General features: G+C 52.9%; 1 protein-coding gene across 1 annotated transcript in view; it reads left to right on the plus strand.

The window, feature by feature from the left end:
* Positions 1 to 26,588, plus strand: part of PEX14 (peroxisomal biogenesis factor 14) — a 130,148-nt gene that overhangs the window by 87,237 nt on the left and 16,323 nt on the right. Inside the window, exon 4 of the mRNA XM_036025301.1 lies at positions 18,234 to 18,362. Coding sequence (XP_035881194.1) covers positions 18,234 to 18,362 — 129 coding nt within the window. The remainder of the gene's footprint in view (positions 1 to 18,233; positions 18,363 to 26,588) is intronic.

The raw sequence follows: 26,588 nt of genomic DNA on the forward strand, positions 1-26,588 counted from the left end.
GGAAGTTCTGGACAAGGTATTGAAGAAACAGTGTTTGAAGGCACAGGAGAGTGGCCAGAAGCAAGCAGCAGCTGAGTGGATCTGGTTCCTGAGAGAAGGAAGCACTCTGGCTGAGAGCCAGCAAATGATACATCTTCTATTCTGCTTGAGACCTTCTCCACTTTCTCAGGTTCTAGCAAACAGAACTCCAGCTAAAGCTGCCAGCACATTGGCTTCGGGAATTAGGGGATAGATTCTGAGGGTGCCGGAGTGACTGGGACTCGAAGATGGGTATTCCAGGAAGATAACCTTGAAGGGGGTAACCTTAAACTTGGCATATAAACACCCCCTCATTCTAGACTAACCCCTGAACTGCTTGTGCACACAGCAGGTGCCACTGAGTCCAGCAGAGATTAGCAGCTACTTTCTGTAGAAAAGGCAGAATTTAGTTTGAGTCTTACCAAGTCAGAGGGGTTTTGGTAAACACTTTGGACTTTCTTTTGATGTCCCAGAAGGAACGCCCCTTAGAAGCAAGCAGTATGTCCTAGGACTGTGGCATTTTCCCTAGGACTAAGCACAAAAGAGAAATAAGTATAGTGTAAAACTGAGCCTGCCATAGATCAAGGTGATGTGCTAGTAATTTAATGAAACTCAGTTCTTTGGAAGGAGAAAACATAACCCAGAGCTTCCCTAGCCAATCCACAATTTCCAGTATAAAATCAGAACTTACTAGACATGTGAAAATGAAGAAACAGGGACCCGTGACCCGTAGTGAAGTGAAAAGAAATAGACTCACTGAAAACATAAGAACTTTAAAATAATATGAAAAATTATGTGAAAAGAATATATAGTAAAAAAAAATGGCTGGGCCTTGGCTGGGTAGCTCCTTGGTTTGAGTATTGTCCCGTACACTAAAAGGTTGCAGGTTTGATTTCTGGTCAGGGCACACACCTAGGTTGCGGGTTCAGTCCCCAGTTGAGGTGCATACAGGAGGCAACCGATAAATGCTTCTCTCTCTCCTTCTCTCTCCTCTCCCTCCCTTCCCCTTCTTCCCTCCCTCTCTTTCTCCCTTCCTCCCTCCTTTCCTTTCTCTAAAAATCAATAAAAACATATCCTTGGGGGAGGGCTCTAAAAAGCGTGGCCGAGGGGATGAATGGGCAGTTGCAGGAGAGAGAAGGAAGTTGTCAAGAAGAACCATGTGAATGTTGAAAAACTCATAGTCTGTCCCTGAAATTTCACTAGATGGGAGTAATAGCAGGTGGGGCACAAGAGAAGAAAGGATCAGTGATCTTGAATACAAGTGGATAGAAATCTAAATTGCAGATCATAGAAGAAAAAGGATTTAAAAATAGGACCAGGACCCCAATGATGTATGATACAAATCAAGTTGCTTAGTGTATGGGTGAGTGTAGTCCCAGAAGTCGAGAAGAGTGGCGTAGAAAACAGACACTCAGAGAAAGGCTGGCTGGAATTTCTTCAGTTCTGATTAAAACACCGCTGCCCCTAGCAACCCAGGAGCCTCAGCCAGCCCTGAGCAGGATAAATACAAAGAAAAGTACATCTAGTTGTATTGTAGGAAAACTGAGTGGATTCTGAAGACAAAGAAAAGGCAGCGGTGATCAGAAGGTTGCCTGACTTATTGTCAAAAGCCATGTAGCCCACCAGACAGTGGAATGGTGTCTTCAAAATGCTGAAAGAAAAGACCGTCAACCTAGAGTTCTGCACACAGTGAAAGTGCTCATCAGTCATCAACGAGCAAAGGTGTTTTTACATACAAGTTCAGAGAAGTTGCTTGTCAGGAGACATGCATTGTAATAAATACCAGTGGAAGATCTTGATATTGAAGAGAAATATCAGATAGAAGTTTGAATCCCCAGAAGAAACAAAGAGCACAGGGAATGTTAAATATGTGGGTAAATGTAAAATACTATTTTAATTTTTAGTCTTGAATTTTGTAAAAGCCACTTGTCTGTGGCAATAATAAGATTTTGTTGGATTTATAACACATACATACATATGTATGTGATGAACATTAGAACATAGGACAAAGATCAGAAGGGGTATAAGTGAACTTATTATTGCTTCTTATTGAAATGCATTAATGTATACAATATGGCACATGTAATAGTATGCATCATATTAAGATTCTTAATATATAAAGTGCTATAATGTTAATTTAGGGTAGAATCTGATAAATTGAGGATACGTATGAGAGCTGTCTGGAAAAGCCCAACTGTTATTAATATAATGAGAACGTTTTGTACAACATCAGTGTCACCTGGCAGCCAAGGAGAGTGGACTGGAATGCGCATGTGTGAACAACGATGACTTCCCTGTATTAGTCACTGGGGGGTGGTAGATACTGTTGAGTGAGCATGTGTACTGTGTGGCCGTCGCATTCAAAATGACTGAGCGAGTAGAGCGATGAATCTGCATCAGGTTCTGCATTAAGCCTGAATATTCCTCCATGGAAACTGTTGGGATGATTCAGAAGGCCACAGCTGTGGGCAGCTGGTGATTGTCACCTTCATCACGACAACACGCCTGCTCATGCAACACATTTTGTGCAGTGTTTTGGCAAAACATCAAACCACCCAGGTGACTCAGCTTCCCGACAGCCCAGAAGTCACAGGGCGACTTTTTGGCTTTTCCCCAAACTAAAATCCCTTTCGAAAGGGGAGAGATTTCAGACCACCTATGAGATTCAGGAAAATACTATGGGGCAGCTGATAGCGACTGGGAGAGCTGTGTGAGGTCCCAAGGTGCCTACTTTGAAGGGGACTGAGGTGTCATTGTCCTGTGTACAATGTTTCTTGTATCGTGTATCTTCTTCCATAAATGCCTCTTTTTTCCACATTACATAGCTGGGTACTTTCTGGACAGACCTCGTATTGTAATCCCTAGAGGAACCAGTTCTTAAAAACTCCAAGGAAGTACATCTAAGTGTCTGGTAGAGAAGACAATGAAGTACCAGACGTTCCTTATTATTCCTACTTGTGCAGCCTCTGTCGTTGTGCAAGATAAGCTCTCAGAGCGTGTGAGAAAATAATTGCGACCTTTATTGGAGTTGTGTCAGACCTTTTAAATTAATTCGAAAAGTCTTCTCCTTTTATTTCATTACCCTTTTGTTCCTTTTCTGTAAGGTTTTCTTTATATAGCTCTAACATACTTTAAGATTATTCATACTAATTTTGTTTGTTTGTTTTTTAATGTTTTTCTGTTACAGTTCAGTATCACCCTGTATTGGTTTCGGATGCACAGCATCGCGGTTAGACAACCGTGTACTCTACGGAGTGGTCCCCCGGCTGTTCCCAGTGCCCCCTGCCCCACGCACAGTTACTGTGATGTTATCGACTCTCTTCCCCACGCTGTGCTTTACATTCCCTTGACTACCTGTAACTACCAATCTGTACTTTCCAGTCCCTTGTCAATCCTTTTATACCCAGCCCTCCCCACCCCTCCTGTCTGACAGCTGTCACTCTGCTCTCTGTGTCTGTGAGTCTGTTTCTGGTTTGTTTGTTTTGTGTTCTTTTTTTTTTTTTAGATTTTATTTATTTATTTTTAGGGAGGGGAGGGAGGGAGGGAGGGAGGGAGGGAGAGAGAGAGAGAGAGAGAGAGAGAGAGAGAAACATCAATGTGCGGTTGCTGGGGGTTATGGCCTGCAACCCAAGAATGTACCCTGGCTGGGAATCGAACCTGGGACACTTTGGTTCCCAGCCCGCACTCAATCCACTGAGCTACGCCAGCCAGGGCTGTTTTGTGTTCTTTAGATTCCACATGTAAGCGAAATCATACACTCTTTGTCTTTCTCTGTGTGAAGTCAGACACAGTAATTTTATATTCTTGTGGCTACTATGAAAGGAATTTGTCTTTATTTTGTTTTTTAATTGCTTATTGCTAGTGCATAGGAGTGCTACTGAATTCTAAAATATACATGTGTGTAATATATCTAGCCACCTCATTAAACTTTCTTACGATTATATTGATTTTTCTAAATATATAATCATATTGTTTATAGTCAATTATTTTGTGACCTTATCAACTCCAAGACATTTTAATTTTATTTCCTGCTTTATTGCTTGGGATGGAACTTCAAAAATCATGTTAAACATCTAAATATTCAGTGACTGTCCACTGTAAGTTGGTCAGTGCTTTAGGCTTTGGGGATACAGCAGTGAGTAAGGCAGGCAGTACCGTTCAACAGTAGCAGATTTGTAACATTAGAAAGCTTACAGAAGTGTGTGTGCTGGGACAGCCAGGCAGTATTATATAGCTAGTAACTGCGAGTAGCAGGAACGTGCTCCCAGCCGGCTGAGCAGAGGGAGCTGTGGCGCTGGGGGAGGTGCCCCGGCGCAAATGGCAGGCTCTGAGTCGGACCGGGAGAAACCCTCGGTGGCGGGTGGCGTGTCGGGGGCGGAAGACTGGAGGGTGAAGGTGTGTCGGGGGCCGAGGGACAGACTAGTTTGCCTCAGTGTGGGGTGAGTGCATGGGAACAGTTCGTGCAGTTATATCAAGGCTCCTTGGAGGTTCCAGAGCGACGTTTCAGGGGCAGAGAGGGGGGCAAGCAGGCGGGACTCTGGGTTTTTCCATGCCCCGGCCGACTCCCAAGACCCGGGCAACATTCCTTGTGTGTTTTGCATGTTGGGTTCCCATTTCTTTTTTCTGCGCGGTTTTGTTGAACACCTACCAGGTATCGGCAGACACCGAGCAGTGTTCTGGGCACCATGAATGCGGCCGTGCCTCCAGCAGCCCCGCCTCCCTGCCCTGGCAGAGCTCGCCCTCCAGCGGAGGGGGGAGGGGGGCTGCGGGACAGGGCACTCACTGCAGTGAGCGTGCGGTGAGCAGAGTGCGGCGGTGAAGAGTTCTTGGAAGGTGGTAGTTCTAATGGAACCGTCTGGAAAGGCCATTGTCACCCCCCTGGCTGACATTTCAGCAAAAACTTGAAGAGAATGAGTAAGCAAGCCGTGCAGGTTTCCGGGGAGGAAGAGCTCCAGGAAAAGGGAACCACCCGTGCCCGAGCCTGCAGAGGGGGCCTGTCTGGCGAATTCTAGGAACAGAAAGGAGGCCAGTGAGTGGGCAGGGGGGACTGCAGAAACACCAGTGGAGTTTTCAGGCAGAAGGACAGCGATCCTGCGTGAACACAGAAACGCAGGAGGGAGTGGCGAGCCCGGGAGAGGGCAAGTGGCAGGGACTTACTAGCTGTGTATGATGATGCAGTGCCTTTGCCGTGGGGTTAAACATTTGCGACAGTAACACAAAGACGGACGGACGGAGTGACAGTGATCTAAGTGCTAGACGTGCGGGCAGAGGGGTACAGTTTCTCAGTCGTATGAACCTGGGGCGGCAAGGATGGACTGTGACGGGGATACTGGTTCTCAGACATTTTAGTCTCAGGACTTCCCTCCCAGAAACTGAAGACCCCTCGCTGGGCAAACACCCCACAGGGTCGCTGGGGGGGGGATCCTTCAGTGGGCGCCGAACTGAGCGGTGGGGTTTCAGGAGAAACCACCAAGTGCCCCTCCCAGCCCCCCCCCCCAACTGCGGAAGGAAAGTTGGTGACTTTACGGTGGAGAAATCCATCAGAAACCACCCTGACTGCAGGCCAACAGCGGGAAACCCTGAGTGAAAAAAGTCTGCAAGAAGAGGTAATTAAAGAGATCGGAAGGAACACAGATTGTAAGATGACAGCTATCCAGCCCAAAATTCCAGTTTTTACAATAAATGTAAATAGATGACTTCATCAAAAGCAGAGTGTGTGAAGATGAAATAAAAAGCAAAAACAAAACACTAAACCCAACTCATTACTGCTTACACCAAGCACACCTTTAATGAAAAGACACGGGATGAAAAGTAAAGGGACGGAAGAGGTACCCGCCGGGCAAACACGAACCGAACGAAAGAAAGCTGGTTCCAGCATCAGGCAAGGCGGGCTTAGAAGCAGAGTGGAAACAAATCTCAGAGTGGCCAGCCACTAGGCAGGTTTGACATTTCCAAGTAAGTACAGACCTTCCACACACACAAAGCAAAATTGGACAGAACTGAAAGGAGAACTAGACGAATCTATCATAATGGGAAGTTTTAAAATACCTTTCTCGATAATTGGTGGTACAAATAACACTCTCACAGCACAGTTAACAAACTTAACCTATTTTTAGATGGACATAAATATCACATAGGGTGATCATTACGTGGCCACTGGGTTGGCACCTCAGACTAGTATAATGCTGCATGTCCACTGTAACTGAAAAATCGTTTCCCATTTTAAAAGTTAGTCGACTGTGTGTACACGTACACGGATATGACCGTGTTCCCGGTGGAGACAGCACGTGCACAAAAGGGACGGTCAGCCTCCTCAGCCGCCAGAGGAACGCGCATTCGGATCAGGAGGAGCGGTCACTCCCTGCCGTCGCAATGGCTACAGCCGAAAAGCGGGGCTTTTGTGCTGGACGGGCAGCAGCTGGAGCGTGCGCTCTCGCTGCTGTGAGTGTGAGCTGGTGTTAACACGGGGGAAGCTGTTGGCAGTGTCTGCCAGAGCTGAGGAGACACACTCTCCGGATGACCCGGCGGCTCCCCTCCAGCCGGGTCTGGGGGGTGCCGAGAGCAGCAGCGCTGTGCGTGGCGTGGCCACAGCACACTCCCGAGCCAGGGGGGCCTTCAGAGGGAATGCTTTCGGTATTGCTCCGTTTACGTAAAGACGGAAACTACGCAAAATTCTGGTGGTGCTGGAAGTTAGTGGTGCCTGGGAGAGACACGAGGGGTGCCCCGGAGGCTGTCAGCCCGTCGTCTGTTACCTGGGCGGTAGTTGCATGGATGCTTTCACTGTGTGAAAATTCTTTAAGCCGTGCACGGAAGACGTGTGGCTTCGTGGTACGTTGGGCACCAACACAAGTTTACTTAAAACCACGGTGGCGCTTTTTCCTTACCGTTCGGAACAACAGACGCACACAGCTGGATGGCATCGCAGCGTTGTGTCGTCACGGTTGTGGGAAAGAGGCGCGCGCACTGGTGGGAACGGAGGCGGCGGCGACCCCCCGGAGAGGGCAGCGTGTCGGCACTCACGGGGACGAAACGCGCCCCTCTCTGGCCCGCGGGCAGGGGCGCGCTGGTGCGAGTGTGGGCGGCCCAGACGAGGACTCGTGGTTCAAGGTCTGTCTGCAGCGGCAAATGTTCGGGAGCAGGTGAGCCCAGTGAAGTATGCTGCCTCCACTTAAATGGCGTGCCCTGTAGCCATTGAGTAGAACCTCTGTAGACACTAATACGGGATGCCAGGTCATGTTAATTAAAAATAGCAAGGTGTAGGAGAGTGTTCGTACTGAGCTGTCACTTGTATAGAAATGCACACCCACACACCCACATGCAGACTGTATGGATACATATTATACGGGCGTATAAAAGCACTGTCACGTTCCCTAGTCTGTCTCCAGAAGGTGTGTGAGAAACTGGCAGCCTTGGTTGCCTCGGGAAGATACAACTGGTGGCCAGGTGGCAAGAGTGGGAAGGAGCTTAATGTTTCACTGTGTGCCTTTTGTATCTTTACAATATGGCATGTAACATGGGGCTATGTCTGTTACGTACTAATTTTTGAAATAATTGCTCAAAATCCCTTAGAAAGGTGTTATGCAGGAGACTGGTGTTTTGCCCCACAGTAAGTCCGGTACGGCCACATTTCCTTCGCACGAAAACAGATCTTTGCTTTGAATACTTAATTTATTTATTAATTTTTATAGAGAGGGGAAGGGAGGGAGAAAAAGAGGGAGAGGAACATCAGTGTGCAAGAGAAAGACCGGTTGCCTGTCTCACACCCCCGCCTGGGGACCTGGCCCGCAACGCGGGAGGTGCCCCAACCAGGAACCAGACCAGCAGCCTTTCCGTCTGCAGGCCGGCGCCCGGGTGCACTGAGTCGCACCAGCCAGGGCCAGATCTCTGGTTTAACGGGAGACGGCGTGGTTGGCTTTACGTGTGGGCGCCCCGAGGCGTGTGGGGGGAGGTGCCCTGGGGCAGGGGGCTCAGGCTGCAAGGGCGTGTGGGGGTGGGTGCGGTGATGGGCAGGCGGCGGGTCCCGCCTCCCTCCCGGGGCTCCCTGGAAGACGCCGCGCTCCTCGAGTGGGATGGCGGGCCCTCCCCACTTCCGCCTCCTCTCTCCCCTTCCGAGCGTCTTAAGTGGAACCCAGATTAAGTTAAAAGTGATGCAACCCTACTGCCTCCTTTTGTTCTTTTTAAAAATGTAATTGAGATCATGCTATGAATATAACATCTGCTTTTTATGTCTTAATATATCAAAAGCATTTCCCGTGTCATCAGAAATTGTTCATTATGAATGTGAATGTTTGAGTGTTATTACATTATTGAAATATGTCGTAACTTGCCTAATCGTACCTCTTTGGACATTTATGTTATTTAAATTTTTTGCTATTGTTAAAAATACAGAGAGGAACCATCTCTGCACGTTATAGTACATTATTTTATTATTTCTTCGAAGTAAAATTGTTGAGTCAAAGGGTGTGGACATATTTAAATACTTTGAGACAGAGTGGTGCATTGTCTTCCAGAAGTTTCTCCGTCGGCACTCCCTCGGCACCTTGGCGGCTGTCGCTTTTAATGTGAACACACTCGGTCTCAGTAACCTCAGCAGCGTGACCGGACGCTGTGCTAGAAGTCCCCGTCCGTCCGGTGGAGCAGGATCTGCACTGCCTCCTCTCGTGTCGCGTGGCGTCGTGGGGAAGGGCCTGGGCTCCGAAGCCCACCTGGCTGGATTCACGCCCCTCTCCGAGACCCCCACCCCGCCCCCATCCCACAGACACTGGGGCCTTAGAGAGGCTGCTGCTCCCTCACCTTCAGGCCGGGGGCGGGGGGCGTGGGATGCTGCTTCTCTGCCCCGCTGCCGGCTCAGGCCACGCGGGTCAGGACTGCAGAGCCCCCTCCCACCCTGGGCACCGCAGGTGCAGTGCCATGGGGCCGGGGCCCAGCACCTCAACGGGCTGCACGGGGTGCGTGTGGGGATGCAGAGAATCAAACGTGCGAAAAGCGCCTAACACCTTCCGTGACCCTGGGTTTCCGCAATTTGGCTGCTGTTTGCAGGTGGAGAGTGGAAATACAAAATTTCTGTTTCCTCTGTGCTTTTCTTTACGTTCCATGTTCTTTGCTGTTTTTCTTATCAATGATGTCATCTCCTACATTACAGATGATATGTCTGTATATTATATGAGATTATATGCGCTACAGTAGAAAACAGAATACTCAACCAGCATCAGAAACTGGGGGAAGAGGTCTTAGGAACGCTGCCATTTAACAGGTAGGGAAGCCAGGGTCTTCGCCCCTTCACGTTGCCCGGCAGAAGCAGCACTCGGGTTTTTCTGCATTCGGTTGAATCCTGAATGTGCATCCCTCCATTCACAAGGTTGACAATAGCAGCTGATACCAGACTCCTTTGAGCGTCACAATCAGGTGACAAAATAATGTATGTACTGACCTGTTAGAACAGAGCACATTTTAATGAGTTAATATCTGCTTACTGCAAGGACTTAGAACATGGTACTTTAAACCTCTAGGAAGGAAGTTGAACACCAAATGGTAAACCTTCTGACAGTGTATTTAAGATTCAAGATGTAAAAGAAAACCCAAGACGAACCTCAAACGTTCATAGCATTTGGCTAAGTGACCAGAGAGTGTGCCTTGGTGCACTGCACGCTGGTGACAGGGTTTTCTTTCTTTCTTTTTTTTAAAAAAAATGTATTTTTATTTTTAGAGAGAGGGGAAGGGAGAGAGAAAGAGAGGCATTGATCAGCTGCCTCTCAAACGCCCCCCACCTGGGGAACTGGCCCACAACCCAGGCATGTGCCCCCGCCAGGAACTGAACTGGCGACCTCTCGCTTTGTGGGAGGGCGCTCCACCCACAGAGCCATGCCAGTCGTGGCCTGGTGACGGGGTTTTCTTTAAGGAGCAAAATCCCCACCTGGACTTGCGTCTGGGAGTCGTCACTTCCTAAATCGGGCTGTTCAGAGTGGCACGTGAGCCAGTGCTCGGCCGTCCCTGCGGTCCCCGTGGTCCCCAAAGCAAGCGTGTGCTCTGTCGCCGCGATGGAAACATTTCCACGGGTGAAGCAAATATTTGGAGCCGGAGGAAACACTGGGGCAGCCGGGACGTGTCCAAATAGAGCAGATGCCTGCCTTTTAAGTCACATTTTTAGAAAGCCTCCCTGCCCTTGGCTGCGGTGGCTTCGGCCACAACGGGCTAAGTGAGAAGTTAGAAGTCGTGTGCACACTCAGATCCCAGCGCCCGGGCACGTCCCCGCACCCTTTTCTGCCTTGGTTTTTCTCTTCCAGAAAATGGGGATAACCGTGCCGAGTGATTTTTGTGTAGGATTGAGGGTTCTTTTCCCTCCAAATATTGTTTTTGTTCTTAAAAATAAGTTTCATTTGTTCTTTTGCATTAGAAATGTATTTCCATGGAACCCAGTTTATCAGAATATACACGGAAAGTCTGCCTTCGGTCTCTGTCCCTGGCCCCCGGTCCCCTCTTTATCCATAGGCAGTTCACCCTTTTCTTATCTGCATGTTATGCTGCACACACGTCTCAGTAGACGTGATTCTGTGTGTGTGCACATATGCTTGGTCTTATCATAGAGTTCCCATGCACCCTTCCCCTGGTTTCTACCATGTTCCACATACTCTTTTTTTTTTTTTTCTTTAATCCTCACCCAAGGACATGGGCGTTGATTTTAGAGAGAGGGAGAGATAAACTCCAATTGGTTGCTTCTTGCACACGCCCCGGCGGGGACCGAACCGCATCCCAGGCATGCGCCCGACCGGTAATCAAACCAGCAGCCCTTTGGTTTGCAGGACGGTGCTCCAGCCGACTGAGCCACACCGGCCAGGGCTGTGTTTTTGTTTGTCTGTTTGTGTTTGAAGTGATCGCTTCTAAGACTTTGCTTATTTGACATGTGTTGCCTGTCAGAGAGCAGAGGGGAGCTGGCATGGCAGGCTGCTCATGTTTGACCCCCATCCCCCCAAATGTACACACACCCAGGACAGGGAGCGCCGCGTCGGGGTCGGGCTCTGCCTCTGGGTCGCCGCGGGGCTCTGCCGTCTGGACAGCAGAAGGGAAAGAGAAGGGGGAGAACGACAGGAGAGAGACCAGATGAGCCCCAGCTTTCCCTCCAGATCCGCGTCTCTTTGTTTGGTTGTCAGAGGTGATTTTTTTTTTTTAAACAAACTTCACTGCCCCTTCTGCAACAGGAGGAAGTTTCAAGTGTGGCTGAAAGTGTTCATTGGTTTGGCTGTCTACATGTGCACAGCACACCTCTGGCTCTCCTGGCCCTTGGCCTTCGGGTAGCAGTGATCCCTGGCTGTCGTCTTTAGACGGTCCCTTCCCCGAGACCCACGGCGCAGGGTGGGCAGGGCCAACGTCCCAGCCTGTGCCAGAGACCCGCAGGTTCCACACTGCCCTCCGTGACCGTGACCGCGGCACCCGTGTTGGCCGTGCAGTCAGTCCTGTGGAATTGATGATCAGATATGAAAGTCACTCCCCTTTATTTTTGTTTTTAATTTAGCAGAGAGGGATTAAAAGGAAAAAAAAAACCTCTTTAGACTATAGATCTAAAAATAGACACTGTGATGCCGGTTGGAAACCCTCCCAGCCTCCCGTACGAGAGGTCTCAATTTGCACCGCGCAGAGGGGCCGCGCGCCTCTGTCTCGTGCACCAGTTATACGGCTCCCCAGAGAAGCCCAATAAATTTGATAGGGAAATTTCCTCCTTGTGCGGAAGGAGCGAGGCTCAGCGACTGGCGTGGCTAAAAATAATTTAGGGCTCCGAGGGAGTACGCCTGTCTCGTGGGATAATGTATCAGAAGTAAACGTCCAAAAAGTTTCGGTCCTGGCTGAGCCGGGCACGTCATCGATACCCCTGGGGCCCTGGGGCCTCGGGCCCCAGCCCGCCTGATTTGGAATCAGACTGCTCCCCAAAACTTGCGTGTAGTTTCCTGCACGGACGGCCCTTCTGCGTGCTTCACTGGCAGTGGCCACAGAGCTCGCCTGTAAAATGTCCAGACTGGGACGCGGCCACGAGCGTGCATCTCTCTCTCTCTGCCTCTGCGAGCCAGAGGGGTCACCTCCCGCGGGCCCCCGGTCAGTCCCAGGGGTGCGCGAGCCTGCCGGGCTCCCCGTCTGCGGGCAAGCAGCGCCATGCGTCTGAGGCTGGCTTTTTACTCGGTGATTTATACCCGGAGACGCGGCTGGGTGATATCCAGTGTCCTTTTGTCTTTGTGTTTATTTTTCTTGCACGTTTAATGTATTTAAAGGATATATTGTCTTTATGGTTCACTGGGATAAGGAGGGGATTGGTGCAAGTTGTCACGAGAGGCCCCGGCTCCCCGTGATGAGATGAGAGTTATATTCCGGGCTATGTATTTTTCTTTCTTTCCTCAGATGGCAGGAGGCAGTGTTTTGCTGCTTTTCGAAACGGCCTTTTTACCTCCCGATTTTTGGAAGGATACCGAGAGGACGTTCACTTTCAGGGTGTCATCAGCAACTTTTTCTCCTGTTTGTCTGCACTCCCCTCGTGGAGGAGAGGAGAGGGGACGGGCTCACCTCTGGTTCTTGAATTTACATGTCAGTGTCGGGGTGGTGGGAGCCGGCCTGGTCCTCAGACCAGATTTTATTTTTAAAAAAAACTCTTTCATTCAGGCTGATGATATCTGGGACTGGCTTTCTGAAAAAACTGTTTTTGCTGCTTGGGAATAGTTAATCCGCAGAAAAAGAAAGCATCGGGCTTATTTGCTTAATATTTTAACCAAGTGAATTAGACAGGTTGGGGGGGCTGGGGGGAGGGGACTAGAAAGTGGGTGGGGGAGGCCCCATAAACAAGGTGATATATAATATTTTTTTTGTTCTCCTTTTAAATAAATACCGATCAGCTTTATGTTCAGAGACAATAGGAGCCGTTGGCTTAAATTTGCAGTTTACTGTATTTATGGCTGTAATATCAAGGTGCTGCCGTCGTAATTTCATGCCCCAATGAGAAGAGCAAGGTCGAAGCAAATGCTTCCATCGGCATCTGCTAGCACACTGACTCATAAACAAGGCCCGGCTGGATCAGGTGGCACGGAATAATACAGGCTAATGAAATACAGCATAGCTTTCCATTACTGTTAGTTTTTACAGTGTCGTCATTACGTGTAATTTATGTTTAAAAAATTCAATTTTATACAAGGCACTGGGAAATAGGGGTCTGCAGGTCATCCAACGACTTCTAGAGGCTCCGAGAGTCCTCATTGTACTCCGCCGTTCCGACAAAATGTTAATAAAATAAAATAAAAATACTTTTTCCCCTTCCCCTCCCCTAACCTTCTCTGGGAGAGTTGATTTTTCTTTTAATTTGGGGAATCTTTTTAGCCAGCTGTCTTCCCTGCCTCATCTCCTTCCGCGGGCGCGTGGGGAATGACTAGCCGTTCCCGGAGAGGTGACCCCGCTCGGTCTCCGTGGTCCTGGATGAATCGCCCGAGTCCTGTGGGCAGAGGGGCTGGGACGGGGAGGAAGGGGGCCTCACGGCCAGCCCGGCACCGCCGCCCTTGGCCGCTGGCCCTCTGGCCCTGCTCTCTGACGAACCTCGGGCCAGGCCTGGGGCTCATTCTCTTGCTTATTTCCCAGCCACTTCTGACCCTGCTGTCCTGGTCGTTGTGTGACCCGAAAGGTGTGCAGAACATCGCTGTCCGCCGTCACCTGCCTCTCTGCTCCGCCCGCGCGGGGCCAGGCCCCGTGGCGGTGCCGTGTGGTCAGTCACTGGGGATGGTGTGAGGTGGCTTATCCTGAGAAGCCCTCGCACGGCCAGTCCCGCGGAGGAGAGCCACCCTGCAGCGCTGCGGCTCACCCAGTCACCGGTTTGGGTTTGTTTGCATTTCAACAAAACCTCTAGAAAAAGAAGGCAGATTTATTCGTCTGCTAAGGGACAAAAACGAGCAGGTGTGGCGGCCTTGAGGCCGTTCCCCTCAGTGGTCAGTGTAAGTAACTCGTTCGTCTGCCCTTTTGAAAGGGCCTCCCCCTGGAGAAAGGGCACGACAAGAAGTCTGTTGGCTTCTTCCGCACAGGGGCAGCGGGAGGCTCCCGGTCAAGGGAGCTGGTTTTGGCATTCCAGAGAATGGAGAGGTCAGAGGTCAGAGGTCCGCACTGGTTTGGGGCTGGGACTTCCTTTGCAGCGGGGTCTGAACTGAGAGCACTCGGCTTCGCAAATCAGGCAGCGGTGGCCTTAGACGCAAAATGACTCTGCCTCTCGGAGAGCCGGTGGAACGGCGGGGCAGGACCTCCTTAGCCGTGTTCCGTCGTCTCAGTCCCACCCCTGAGCCGTCAGTGTCACCGATGGGGACGGTGGCTCTCGGAACTGTCAAGCAGCAGAGGGGAGGTTACTGAACAAGCCCCCGGATGCCCAGAGCTAGTGACACCAGATAGTGCAGTGGCACCCCAACTGAAAAAATTTTAGGTTTTATTGAAACTGGCTAATTCTCGCAAAGGCGGCGGCCGCCGGAAGACCCTAGGCCGGTGCGGGGGAGGAGCTCCGTCTGCCAGACTGCGACACCCTCCGCTCCCGTCTCCGTGCCCGCTCAGCCCGTGCTCGGTCCCTGGGCGGTTAGATGATTCCTTGCAGATAGCAATCAACTGGAAGGAAGTGTGTGTGTCTAATTTGCATGAGATTATTTAAAACAAAAAAAAAGGTCTGCATTAGTCAGGGTGATGGTAAACAACGTGCAGAGATGCCTTTTATAATATAGCCTGTGCCCCAGCTTTCAGAGCCAAATATAATTCACGTCCAATTGGCAGTTGCCTATATTATTCCTTTTAACCTTTCGGATTCTGCAAGGTCTCGGTCTGAGCTCTCCGGGGGTTTCTCTCAGCCGGGCGGGGTGGGGCCTGGACGTGCCGTGTGTGGTTCTGTGGCAGGACCTCATCCCCCAAAGGCCAGGACACTTCGGCACCAGGAGCCCAGGCCTGCGTAGGTGACGGTTGTGTTCTGAGAGAGAGGACCCCCCCTCTCCCCTCGGTCTCCAAAAGTCCCAGCTGGATCACCCGAGAGACTCGGCTGGAGAGTCCCGAGCCCAGCCAGTCTCCCCCAAGCTGGGGACAGGCCGGAGTGCAGCCCCGCGGGCACAGTCTGCAGAGGCCTCTGGATCGGGAGGGGGAGAAGCTTAGCATGAGATCTGGTCACTCTAGCCTGGTCACTGCGGTGGTGGTCGAAAAGTTGTCCAGGTGTCATTGCAGGTGGGAGCCGGGTGTCAAGCTCCTGTGCTCTGTTGATAGAGCCCTGAAACAGCATCCACCTGTGGTTGGGGCGCCCGAGTGGGGGCGGGGGGAGCGGTTTAGGCCTTTCCCAAGCCTCCGTCATAAGGCCGAAGACCGAAGGCTGGGTTTTGCGGCCTGCCCGTCGGTGTGTCGTGGCTGCGCGGTGGAGCGAGGGCAGCCGGCTGGAGACGGAAGCCGCGGGCTGTCCCCGGCGGTGCCGTGCGCTTCCTTAACTAGCGTGCTCTTGAGGGCATTTTTCACCCTCCTTGGGCCTCAGTTTTTTTAATCTGTTAAATGAAGGCAATGACTGGGATAATGGTCCAGCTCTGAAATTATATTATTCAGTGAGATCATTAAAGGGTTTATTTTTTTTTTTTAAGAAGAAAAATGATTCACTTTATGTAACTAAATCAAAATCCCGAGTCTCCGGAGGACTGGGGATATCAGAATTCCAGCCAGCGTAAATTTAGAGCATCGGGCAATAAGGTCTCTGAAAAACACGAGCCCGGAAGGATGTGCCGATGCCCTTTACACCGCGGACTTGCCCGTGGGCTCGGCTGCAATAACGCAAGGAACATGTTTTATTAGGAAAATAGGCTTTGTCGCCGCTGAGGGCCAGAGGGCAGAGCAGCGGGCAGGGAGTCCTGTCCCTTTAACCAGCTCCCGCTCTCGGGGCTGCAGCCCAGCCTGTAACTTACTGCATATTTCCCCAGCGTTAAACATTATCGTACTTGTTTATATTTGAAAGAGCCAAAAGGGAAAATGAGAATGCAACTGAATGCTCCTTTTGGGAAAATTATCCTCATTTGCAGCCAGCGGCTGACAAGGCACACGAACCGCCGGGTTCATAAGATTCCGCGCTGGCTGCGCTAGTGACCGTCCGTTGTGCTGACGACGCACGTGCCGCCGTCTCCGCTGGTGGCCGGCGGAGGCCTGGGGAAGCAGCGTTCTCCTCCTGGGCCCCCGAAGGGGGTTCCCCTTCCAGTCTAGGAGGAGGCCTGCTTTCTGCCCTGCCGTGGCTGCCCTGGCTGTTCTGCCCCTGTTCTGGGGAGGCGAGATGACAAAGCAGCCCTCTCTGCAGAGAGCTGGGGGGTTTGGGAGCAGGGATGTTCCCCACCTTCTCCCATGTACTCAGATTTAGCCTTGGTACTCTGGAGGGGCTAAGTGCCCGCACACGCCCCTCTGCGCACCCTGGCAGCCTTCCCACCTGCCTGCCCAGCAGTCTGCGGAGGGACCGGTGCGCCCAGGGCCGGCCCTGCACCACTCAGACCTCTCAGGGGTGTGGCCTGGCCTGCCACTGGCCAGCTCCTCTGTGTGCAGAGACGGGGGCAGATCTCAGCTGCCCGGCGCAGGGAGGAGAAGGGGCTCAGGACACCGTTTGTTTGTTTGTTTGTTTGTTTAAGTTGATTTGAGAGAGAGAGGGGGGAAATGAGAGAGATAGACATCCATTTGTTGTTCCACTCATTCATGCATTCATTGGCTGATGCCTGTACATGCCCTGGACCGGGGATCAAACCCACAACCCTGGTATATCAGGACAACGCTCTAACCAACTGGGCTATCTGGCCAGGGCCTGGGGCCAGTTAGAACAGCTCAGGCGTTTTCCCAGAAAAGTTTGCAGGACAGCTGCAGCCTGCTCACGCTGGTGCGGCGCAGGGCCGCTCTGTGCTTCACAGCAGCAATGCGCTCCATCTAGGAGCCCCTGGGCACAGGGCACGCGGCAGCAGGCCCTGGAAGATGCTGATCCTCAGAACCTCCCGTGCTGACTTCATCTGCCCCCAGGGGCGGATATACCACGCTGTGGGCCTCTAATGGAGAGCCGCCGACCAGATGTGGAGAAGCGCCCGGCTCTAGTTTAAAAGCTCTGTGCTGCGGCTGGACTGGATATTGGGATTCCCGGAAAAGCACGGGCTGGCCAGAGTGGTCTTTCACAGACCAGCAGCGACCTCCCACCTGCCTCTCCCACTCTCACTGGCAAGAGCACGCTTACGTGCTCGCCGTTCCTTCCGGGCGGGCCCCGTGGGAAAGTTTCTCTGGCACCCGTGCCGCGCCCTCGGCGCCCCCGGCCTCTCCCCACAGAGCCAGCAGCCCCGGCTCTCTCAGAAAGCCTTCCAGCTGGGCACCCACTGGGGACGGGGTCTGCACGGGTCCTTCACGTGCCTCGTACACCTCCGTGGGCAAATCCTCTCCACATGTCACAGCCACTGCAGATGGCGCCCTGCTATTTCAGGATGTGCCGTGTGCAGTGTGGTTTAGAGTGTCAGGAAGATTAAAAAAAAAAAAAGAGAGAGAGAAGAAGAAAAACTAGCCAAAGGCGATTTAGGCAGCCTGTGATAGGCTAGAGTAATAATCATCTGAAAGTTTGGGCCTGGCCTTGTTTTGATCTGTTTTCTTGTTTTATTTTCTCCTTTACATTCCATATCCCATTCATACTAATCACAGTCAGTCCTGATTTTTCTTTTTATTTCTGCATTTGTCATAAAATAAAGCAAATTATTCCCGTCTTTGGAAACGATCTAGACTAATTAGTCGTCTCACCCAATAATTAGTTTTTTGTTTCCCTGTCTGTTTTCATGCATTATTGTTAGTTTTTTCCCCTCTTTTTTTTAACACCATTACAGATTAAAATGAGCCACATTTGCAGTTGATGGTATCTGTTTTCGGGGGAAGAATGGGGAATTGCAGTACGGAGCGACTTCGAAAGCAGCAATAAACTCAAGGATAAATTAAGGAAATTGAATGAGCCACATTTGGAAGCAGTGTGGAGGCTAATATTCTGTCGCTTAAGGTTAAATTGCAGCTGAGAGAGGTTCCAGAGAATCCGAAATCGGGAGGCAGCTTCCCGGGACTTGGGGCCTTCTGGGGCTCCACAGGCTCTCCTCCGTGGGGCTTGTGTAGCAGCGGCGGCGGGCGGGCGGGCGGGCGGTGGCGAAGGCGCTCACCTGTGCCCCTGTGCTGACACTGATCTCTCCCCCCCCCCCACCCAGGGCTGACCGACGAGGAGATCGACGTGGCGTTCCAGCAGTCGGGCACCGCGGCCGAGGAGCCTCCGTCCCTGGGCCTGGCCGCACAGGTGGTCCCCGTCCAGCCCCCTCACCTCGTTTCTCAGCCGTACAGTAAGTCGCCCACGCCGCCACCCCCGGCTCTCTCCCACCCTGACCGGGATTCAGGACCGTGGCCAGGAGCGGTCCTCCCCGGCTCCCAGACTCGGCCGGCGGGGAGGCCCTGGGAGGAGTGGCTCTGGGCGTGTCCCAGGAACACGGGACACACCCAGATCCTCTCCTAGACGGACTTGGAAGTGTGTGACAAGGGTTTAAGGAGAGTCGAGGCACCAGCAGGAGTGAGTTTATTCATGTGGTGCGTCAAGCATTGTCGTTGCAGCCAGAAGCTATGCAAGTGCCGGCCTCCCATTCTTATGGTGGTGCTTTTGCCTGTCACTGTGGCTTCACTAAGAGGAACGACCCTGAACTTGGGATTCATGAGGGCACTCTCGTTTGCCTGCTGAAATAACTCGCCTCCTAGTTTTATTTTTTGAAGTTAATGCTGGGAGATTTAGACTGCCCCCGCCTCTCTGTCCTGACCCCCGCCCTGGCCGTACCGTGTGATACATGTAGGTAGGGTGGCCTGCGGGGGCGTTGCAGGCTGCCTGCGGGGGCCTCCGAGTGCAGCGAGTGATTACAACACGAGACCTCGGCCCCTGGAGGGTCTGCTGTCTTTAAACAGAAGCCGGTTTGGGCCTCAAGGTTCTTCATACTAGTAATAAGTAAATGTACACCTCCAAAATACAGCCAGAGCCCCTTCTTGAAATCACGTTCACAGAACCTAAAAGGGTTGCGGTGGACTCCGAAGCAGTGGGAAATAGCCCCGTTTGTGTCTGTAAAGCAGGTCAACCTTGGATCTGCTGTCTTTCAAAATGCCGTTTCTTGAATCGTCTGTCTCAGTTTTATTTTTTCAAAACATGATTTGAAACCGAGTTAGATACCAGATTTTAAAGAGGGCACTAGTTTTAAAACGCTGCACTGGTTTTCACCCTGCCACGCGGCCCGGAGCTCCCTCCGGCTCCCTGAGCCGTCCTCCTCCCTGGCTCGGCCGCGGCGGGGAGGCGAGGTGGCCGCGCCACCGGCAGGTGCTGGGCTGGGGGCTCAGACCCGCCCTGTGCGCCCGGGTCTCATTTAGGTGAGGCTGCTTTCCTGTGCTGTCTGGACAAGGCCGGGTGGGGGAGGCCCGGCTGCACACTGCTGGTGCTCCCCTCCGCGGTCCCCTTGTCTAACAGGCCGCCGGCGCGGCGTGACCCCTGAGACCAGAGGAGCGGTGCTCCGGGGTGCCCCCCCCCCCCCCCCCTTCCGTGTGGAGGCCACTGAGTCAGCCGCAGCTCCCTGTCAGCCGGAGCCCTTTCCTCCCGGCCGGCGGGCCTTCCCTGCCATCCCTCGTGCTTGCACTGGGTCACTAACCGTGCTGTGTGTGCCTCCTTTTAACCGAAGGCCAAGCCTCTGCCCGTTTTCTTCAGCCATGTCCCCGGCCCCGTCGTTGCGTGGGACTGGTGAGGACGGGCAGTGGCAGCTGGGGTGCAGAAGTTTCTCGGATGCACATCTGTTCCGTTCCAGCTGTTTCCTCTGTGGCTTAATACCAAGCAGGTCCCCCGGCGACTCGGAAACTTCTTGCTCAGAACAGAGTGTTCTGGCTGGCCCCAGAGCTGGCCTCAGACGTCACGTGTTCGCCTGCTCCGAGCAGGCGTGCAGAGTTCCACCGTTCGCCTTTCCCCGGGAGCCGGGCGCCCGTGGCGGGAGGGGCCGCCCCGTCACTTAAATCATCCTGCGTCCAGATCTCCCTGAGAAAAAGCGTCGCCCGGCGAGGTGTTTAGGCAGGAGTATTTTTAAGAGTCTCCCAGCCCTAAAAATAAAATACATCTTCTGAGAGACGGACTCCTCCCTGCCCTGACGCTGGTGCACAGACAGCGGTGACGGCAGTTTTAAACACCTGCAGTGTGCCGCCGTCGCCGGCGAGGGCCGTTCCTCGTGCGCGGCCGCCCGCTCCCTGCAGCTCGGGGCTGGCTGCACCCCTTCCCTTCTGTGCTCTTGCCAAGAGGTGTCAAAACTGCTCCAAAAAAAAAAAGCTTGATTTTGATTAATACAGAGAAAGAAGACTTTGCCTGACTGATAATAAAACTGATAAATGACATTTGAATTACTTGTAGCGGTAATTTATTACATAAAATATCTTTTATTTGACATGCGATTAGTTGCTGGAAGCATCACTCAACCTGACGAGTTTAAACACGCTCGGAAACGAACCCCAGTAAAACCAGGGCTGTCTACGCCGGCGGCACGAGACACGCTCATCCTGGGGTGAGGGGGAATCTGACTTTAAATATTTAAATGATTAATTGGGTTTATATATTTTTTTTTACCTTTCTAACCCCCTTAATTACAAGCAAACTCGGGGGAGTTTCTGAGCTAGGTGTGCCGTCTGCATGCTCATCGCGGAGGCATTGCGAGCGTCCCCGGGGATTTACGGCCCCCGCTCCTGGGGGTCCCTGCCCGTCGCACGTCTGCAGCTCAGGCGGCCCTGCCCTTCTCGTTTCTTGACTTTCTCGGGGCGTCCTCCCTCCGAGCCCACGGCCAGAAAACGCGCCTCTCTGGGCTCACCCCCAGATGCTCCTGTCTTGGGGAAGGGGCGCTTTTCCGGGACCAGTGCAGGGAGTGCAGTGCCCCTGGGTCGTCCCCTCTGGACCCTGCCTGGTGACAGGCGTCCCACTCGGTGCCTCTCATGGTATCTCTGCTCTTGGGTAAATGTGGTCGGACTTGAGATGCTAGTAGATGCCAGCGTCAGCAAAGATGACACGGACACCTGCCGGAATGTTCCCTTCGTCCATGCTCAGCTCCGACGGTATGCTCAGGACAGCGTGGTGGGATTCGAAACATGGTCTTGAAGAATCTTCACAGGTTCTCGGGGAGAGAGAAGATGAACTCTTAAGAAAAGGATAATAATATAAGACACTGTGACTTAATGCCAGAATTAATTATACGGACAAGAAAATTCCACAAGAGTACAGAAAAGGGAAAAATTAATGTGGGCGAGAAAAGTCAGGGAGGGCTTCGTGGAAGTGGTGGGGGTGTGGGGGAGGGGTGGGGGGGAGTGGTGTGGCGTCTCCGGTGTGAGGGCGAACCACTGGAGTCGGGCTCAAAGGAGGGTCCGGCCGAGCGCAGGGAGGGCCCGGCCGGCGTCCAAGGGGAAGGCTGGCGTTCCGTGTCCCTCGTCCTGGTCTGCTCTTGCTCGGCTCGGAAGCAGGAGCCTGAACGGAGGGCCCTGGCACGTGCCTTTGACTGATTCGTTCCGGGCTGGCTCTTCTCCTCCCTCCCAGGGGGACGAGGAGCGAGGCGGCTCGGAGATGCAGGCAGGGCCGGTGGGGATTCTGTAGGATGGTCACCCTTCCTGAGGCCTTCCGAAGACCGGCCCGCAGCTTCAGTTGCCCCTTAAAATAGGACGTGAGTGTCCGAGGTTGGGAAGGAGGTTTCGACGTGTCATAAGAGACCACGAGTGAGAGCGTGTGTCCTTTCTCAGCGTGTGTCTCGTATAGCCCACGTAGCCTCACGGCACACGCTTACCCTTGGTTTTCCTGCTTCACTGCGCAGGCACGTGCCGTGGAGGGCCTGCTGGTGCCTGGCGCTGTGCCAGGCCCCTGGGGTGGAAGGGCGAGTAGGACCTGGCTGGTCGCTCTCTCTGGCTGCTCCTGTCCGTCAGGAAAGGTGGTTAAGCAGACGCAGCGGGTGAGGTGAACTCGGCCCAGGTGAGAACAGGGGCCCAGGAGGGAACAGGGGCCCAGGCGAGTGAAGGGCCGCAGGAGGTGTTTACTGGACCTGGGGGAAGGTTGGTTCGGTGGCCAGACAGGGTGGGCAAGGCCTCCAGGCCAAGGCGTGCGGGTGGACGTGCAGCCAGGCGATGTTCAGGGCAGCTAGGGCCTGGGGCGGGGCGGGGCGTCAGAGACGACCCGAGAGGAAGGTGGCAGCCAGGTTGTCCCCCCGCTGGAGCCCGAAGCACATTTTTTCCTTCGAAATGCATCATCGGACTCTTTTTGAGCAGTAGTTTCTGTGTGTCTGCACTGTTCTTGGGCCAGCAGTAACATTACTCGGGCCTTCTGGGCAGATGCTGCAGGGGGGTGGGGAAGACACCCTGGGGGAGTGTCGGTGGGGCGGTCCAGACGCTCCGCCGGCCCAGCTCGGGGCATTCCCAGGAGGGGCTGCGGCAGCTCTCGCGGGGAGTCTCCCGGAGCCCTCCGTGGGGCGGGGTGGATGTCCATCCCCCGTGGCTCGGTCAGCCCCCACACTCACCGTGGGACTTGCACGTGTTCAGTCCCTGGACCCCCAGTTAAGTAAACTGGGGGTTCCTTGGGCTCAGAGGCTTTCTTCTTTTTTTGAATCTGACCAAGGCCCTGTCTCAGCAGGGGTTCTGGAACTACGTGCTGAGTGGATAGACGGGGGTGGACATGTGCTTCAGGGTTGAAAGGCCGCCTGGAAATGCCATCCGCTGGGGACCCCGGGAGTGGGTTGGTGAGGCTAGCGGTGGCGGCTTTGGGAAGTTTTACCTGTAAAACAGACGGGTCTAGGGTTGCTAGTTTTGTTATCACGTAACTTATAGAATGTCGTGTTCTTTTGTGTGTTTCTGGTATTACAGGGTGAATGTTTAAAAGTTGAATTAGAATTCATAAATATTGCTTTTTTTCCTTTCTTTTTAAAAAAATCTTCACCTGAGGATATGTTTGTTGATTTTTGGAGAGAAAGGGGAGGCGGGGAGAGAGAGAGAGAGAGAGAGGGAGGGAGGGAGGGAGGGAGGGAGGGAGACAGACATGGATGTGAGAACGAAACATCGGTTGGTTGCCTCCGCACGTGCCCTGATGGGGATCGAACCTGCAGCTTCGTTGGTGCGAGGGGTGGCGCCCCAGCCAGCTGAGCCACCGGGCAGGGCGCTGCTTGTCCCTGGTCTCGGCTGCTAACGGAGCAGAGAGAGAGCTTACCGTCTCCCCTGCTGCTGCTGTTCTCAGGCATCGCTGTCTTCCTTTAGCCCCCTTTAAAAAAAAATTCTGAACATACATGTATTTTTAAATTGGCTTTATTGCGGTATAATTTACATAAAACAAAGTGCACCAATTCTAATTCTACAGTTCGGGGTTTGGCAAGTGTGCGCTCCTGTGCAGCTGTCACCGCACCGTAAAACCCTGCCCGTTCCCCGGGAGGCCGCTTCGCGCCCCGTCCCCAGCCAGTCCCAGCCGCCCCGGCTCTGGGGCAGCCACAGGCCTGCTTTCTGTTGCCTCTGATTAGACTTGTCTTTCCCAGGGTTTGATACAAATGGAGCCATACGGTATGTACACCTGCGTGTCTGGCCCCTTTCGCTCAGCACAATGTGTCTGAGATGCATCGAGGCCGTGGTGTGGATCAGAGGCTCCCCCCTGTTTACCACGGAGCGGGGTTGCGCGGGGCGGGCGCACCGCGGTTTGTTTATCCATCCACCAGCTGATGGGCGCTGGGCTGTTTCCAGCTTGGAGCAGCTCGCAGCTATTACGAGTAAAACTCTTGTGAATATTCGCGCACAAGTCTTTGTGTGTGTTTTTTTTTCTCTTCAATAAATGCCTAGGAGTGGAATTGCAGGGTCATATGTTAAGTGTAGGGTTTAACTTTTTAAAAAAATTTTATTGATTTGAGAGAGAGAAACATCGATTTGTTTCTCACTCGTTTTTGCATTCATTGGTTGAGTCTTGCATGTGGCCTGACCTGGGGTCGAACCTGCCGCCTTGGTGTGTCAGGACAGCACTGCAACCCACTGAGCTACCTCCATGGCAGTCTTTTGCCCATTTTTACTCTTCTCCTTATTATCGCATTGGAAGAGTTCTTTTAAGTACTCCGGATTCAAGCTCTTGTGAAATATGTGCGTTGTTAGTATTTCCTCCCGGTTTGCGGCTTTTTTCCCCCTTAGGAAAACGCAAAAGATTTTAAATTTGAAGACATCCATTTACCTTTTTTCTTTCAGATTTTATGGTTTCTGTGTCCTAAGAAGCCTTTGCTTCTGCCACAGTTGGAAAGATTTTCTCCAATGTTTTCTTCCAGAAGTTGTATAGAGTTCCCTTTTACTCTGCTGTAGAGGTCACTTTGCAGAGCTGAGTGAGATCTGAGCTGCATTCCCAGTTGTGTGTGTATGTGTGTATGTGTGTGTGTGTGGCATAAGGGGACGGTCAGTTGTGTGTGTGTGTGTGTGTGTGTGGTGTAAGGGGAAGGTCAGTTGTGTGTGTGTGTGTGTGTGGTGTAAGGGGAAGGTCAGTTGTGTGTGTGTGTGTGTGTGGTGTAAGGGGAAGGTCAGTTGTGTGTGTGTGTGTGTGTGTGTGGCATAAGGGGACGGTCAGTTGTGTGTGTGTGTGTGTGTGTGGCATAAGGGGAAGGTCAGTTGTGTGTGTGTGTGTGTGGTGTAAGGGGAAGGTCAGTTGTGTGTGTGTGTGTGTGTGTGTGGCATAAGGGGACGGTCAGTTGTGTGTATGTGTGTGTGTGTGGCATAAGGGGACGGTCAGTTGTGTGTGTGTGTGTGTGGCGTAAGGGGACGGTCAGGGTTGTTTTCCCCGTGTGGACATCCCCTCGTGCCAGCCCCGCCGTGTGCTCAGAGGACCGTCTTCGTCTGGCCCAGTCCCTGTCTCTTCAGTAAGAACCGTTTGTTCATGTATGCGTGGGTCTGGGTCCGGACTCCTCTCTCTAAAAAATCTATCTTTTTGAACCAAGCCGTTGAAGTGCATTTCACAAATCACAGGACCCGCCCATTTCCAGCGAGCAGCGCAGGGGTTTTCGGTAACTTCACAGGGTGGTGCGGCCGTAAGTAGGTCTCAGAGCGTGTGTGCCCCCAGGCGAGGCCCCCCAGTGCCCGTTCTGCTGCCCCTGCAGCCCCAGACAGCCACCAGCCGGCCACCGGCACACCACCTTCTCGGGGCATGGCGCGTGGACGGTGTCGCGAGCTGCGTGACCCTGGTGGCCTGTGCCTCTCACGTAGCGTGACATTCTTGAGTTTCCTCCCTGTGGTGCGTGCAGCAGCACCCTGTCCCGCGGTGGGGACGGGCCACGCTCTGTCTCCGCGTTCCCCAGTGGGGGTGGGGGGGGGGCATTGAGGCTATCTGCACTTGGGCTCCGGCAACGGGGCTCCGGCAACCGGGCACTGGGCACCGGGCCGCGAGGACACTCCTGTGCAGGTCTGTGTGGGTGTGAGCGCTCCTTCCTCTGAGTCGCTGGGCCGCGGGGCAGTGTCCTGTTTCTGGACTCCTCTCAATTCTAATTGGCCTTTTGGAAGTAAAATGTACACACGATAAAACCATTTATTTTTAACTGTACAGTTTGATGAGTTGTACACTCGAGTCGTAAGTTATGTAACCAACACTTCGATCACAATACAGAAGACATTTTAGCGCCCCAAAAGCTTCCTTTCTGCCCTTCACGTCAGCCCTCTCCCCAACTCCCACTTCCTGTCACCCAGCCGTCTCCGCCCCGTCACCCAGTCCTGCCTCTTAGGAGACCCCTGTAAGCAGGGCCCCACGGCATGGGGTCTTTGTGTCTCCTGCTCACCATCTCACACACACACACACGCATACACACGTATACACACACACACACACACACACACGTACACACACACACACACCACGCACACGCAGACAGGACCAGGCAGTAAGTACTCTAGACTTTCCCTGTCACGCCCTCCCCCCGCCCCCCGTCCCTTGCGTGGACGCCCCACGGTTCGTTCCCTGGCCGGGTCCCGTTTCAGGGCCACTGTGAACGCCGCCGCCATGCACACGCGTGCAGTGTTTACGTGCAGACACGCTCTCCTGTCCTCGGGTAGACACCCAGAGGTGGGACGCTTTCATCGCGCCTTATTAACTGTGGGCTCAGCCTCCTAGAGACTGTCGCGCTGTTGTTCCAGAACGGCTGCACCGTTCGACCTTTCCCGAAGCAGCGGCGGGTGCGCGTTTCGGTGGCCCCGCGTCCCGGACAGCACTGGGCACGCTCGGGGCTCACCCTCCCGTGTGCACCTGCACCTTTACCTCGTGTTTCCCTGATGACCGGCGGCGTCACGTGCATTCTCCTGGCTTTTGTGAAGCGTCTCTTCCAGCCCTTTGCCCATTTTTAAAGTCGCCTTGTTTTTTAAATGAGTGAGTTGTAACCACTATTTGTGAGATCTCTCCAGAAGGTATCTAACCATGTGCTGTGAAAAATAGAGACACTTATTGAAGAAGATGCAAGAAACACTGTACACAGGACAGCGACGCCTCAGTCCCCTTCAAAGTGGGCCCCTGGGACCTCACACAGTTCTTTCTCCCA

The sequence above is a fragment of the Phyllostomus discolor genome, chromosome 5, assembly GCF_004126475.2.
Source record: "Phyllostomus discolor isolate MPI-MPIP mPhyDis1 chromosome 5, mPhyDis1.pri.v3, whole genome shotgun sequence".
Lineage (NCBI taxonomy): Eukaryota > Metazoa > Chordata > Mammalia > Chiroptera > Phyllostomidae > Phyllostomus > Phyllostomus discolor.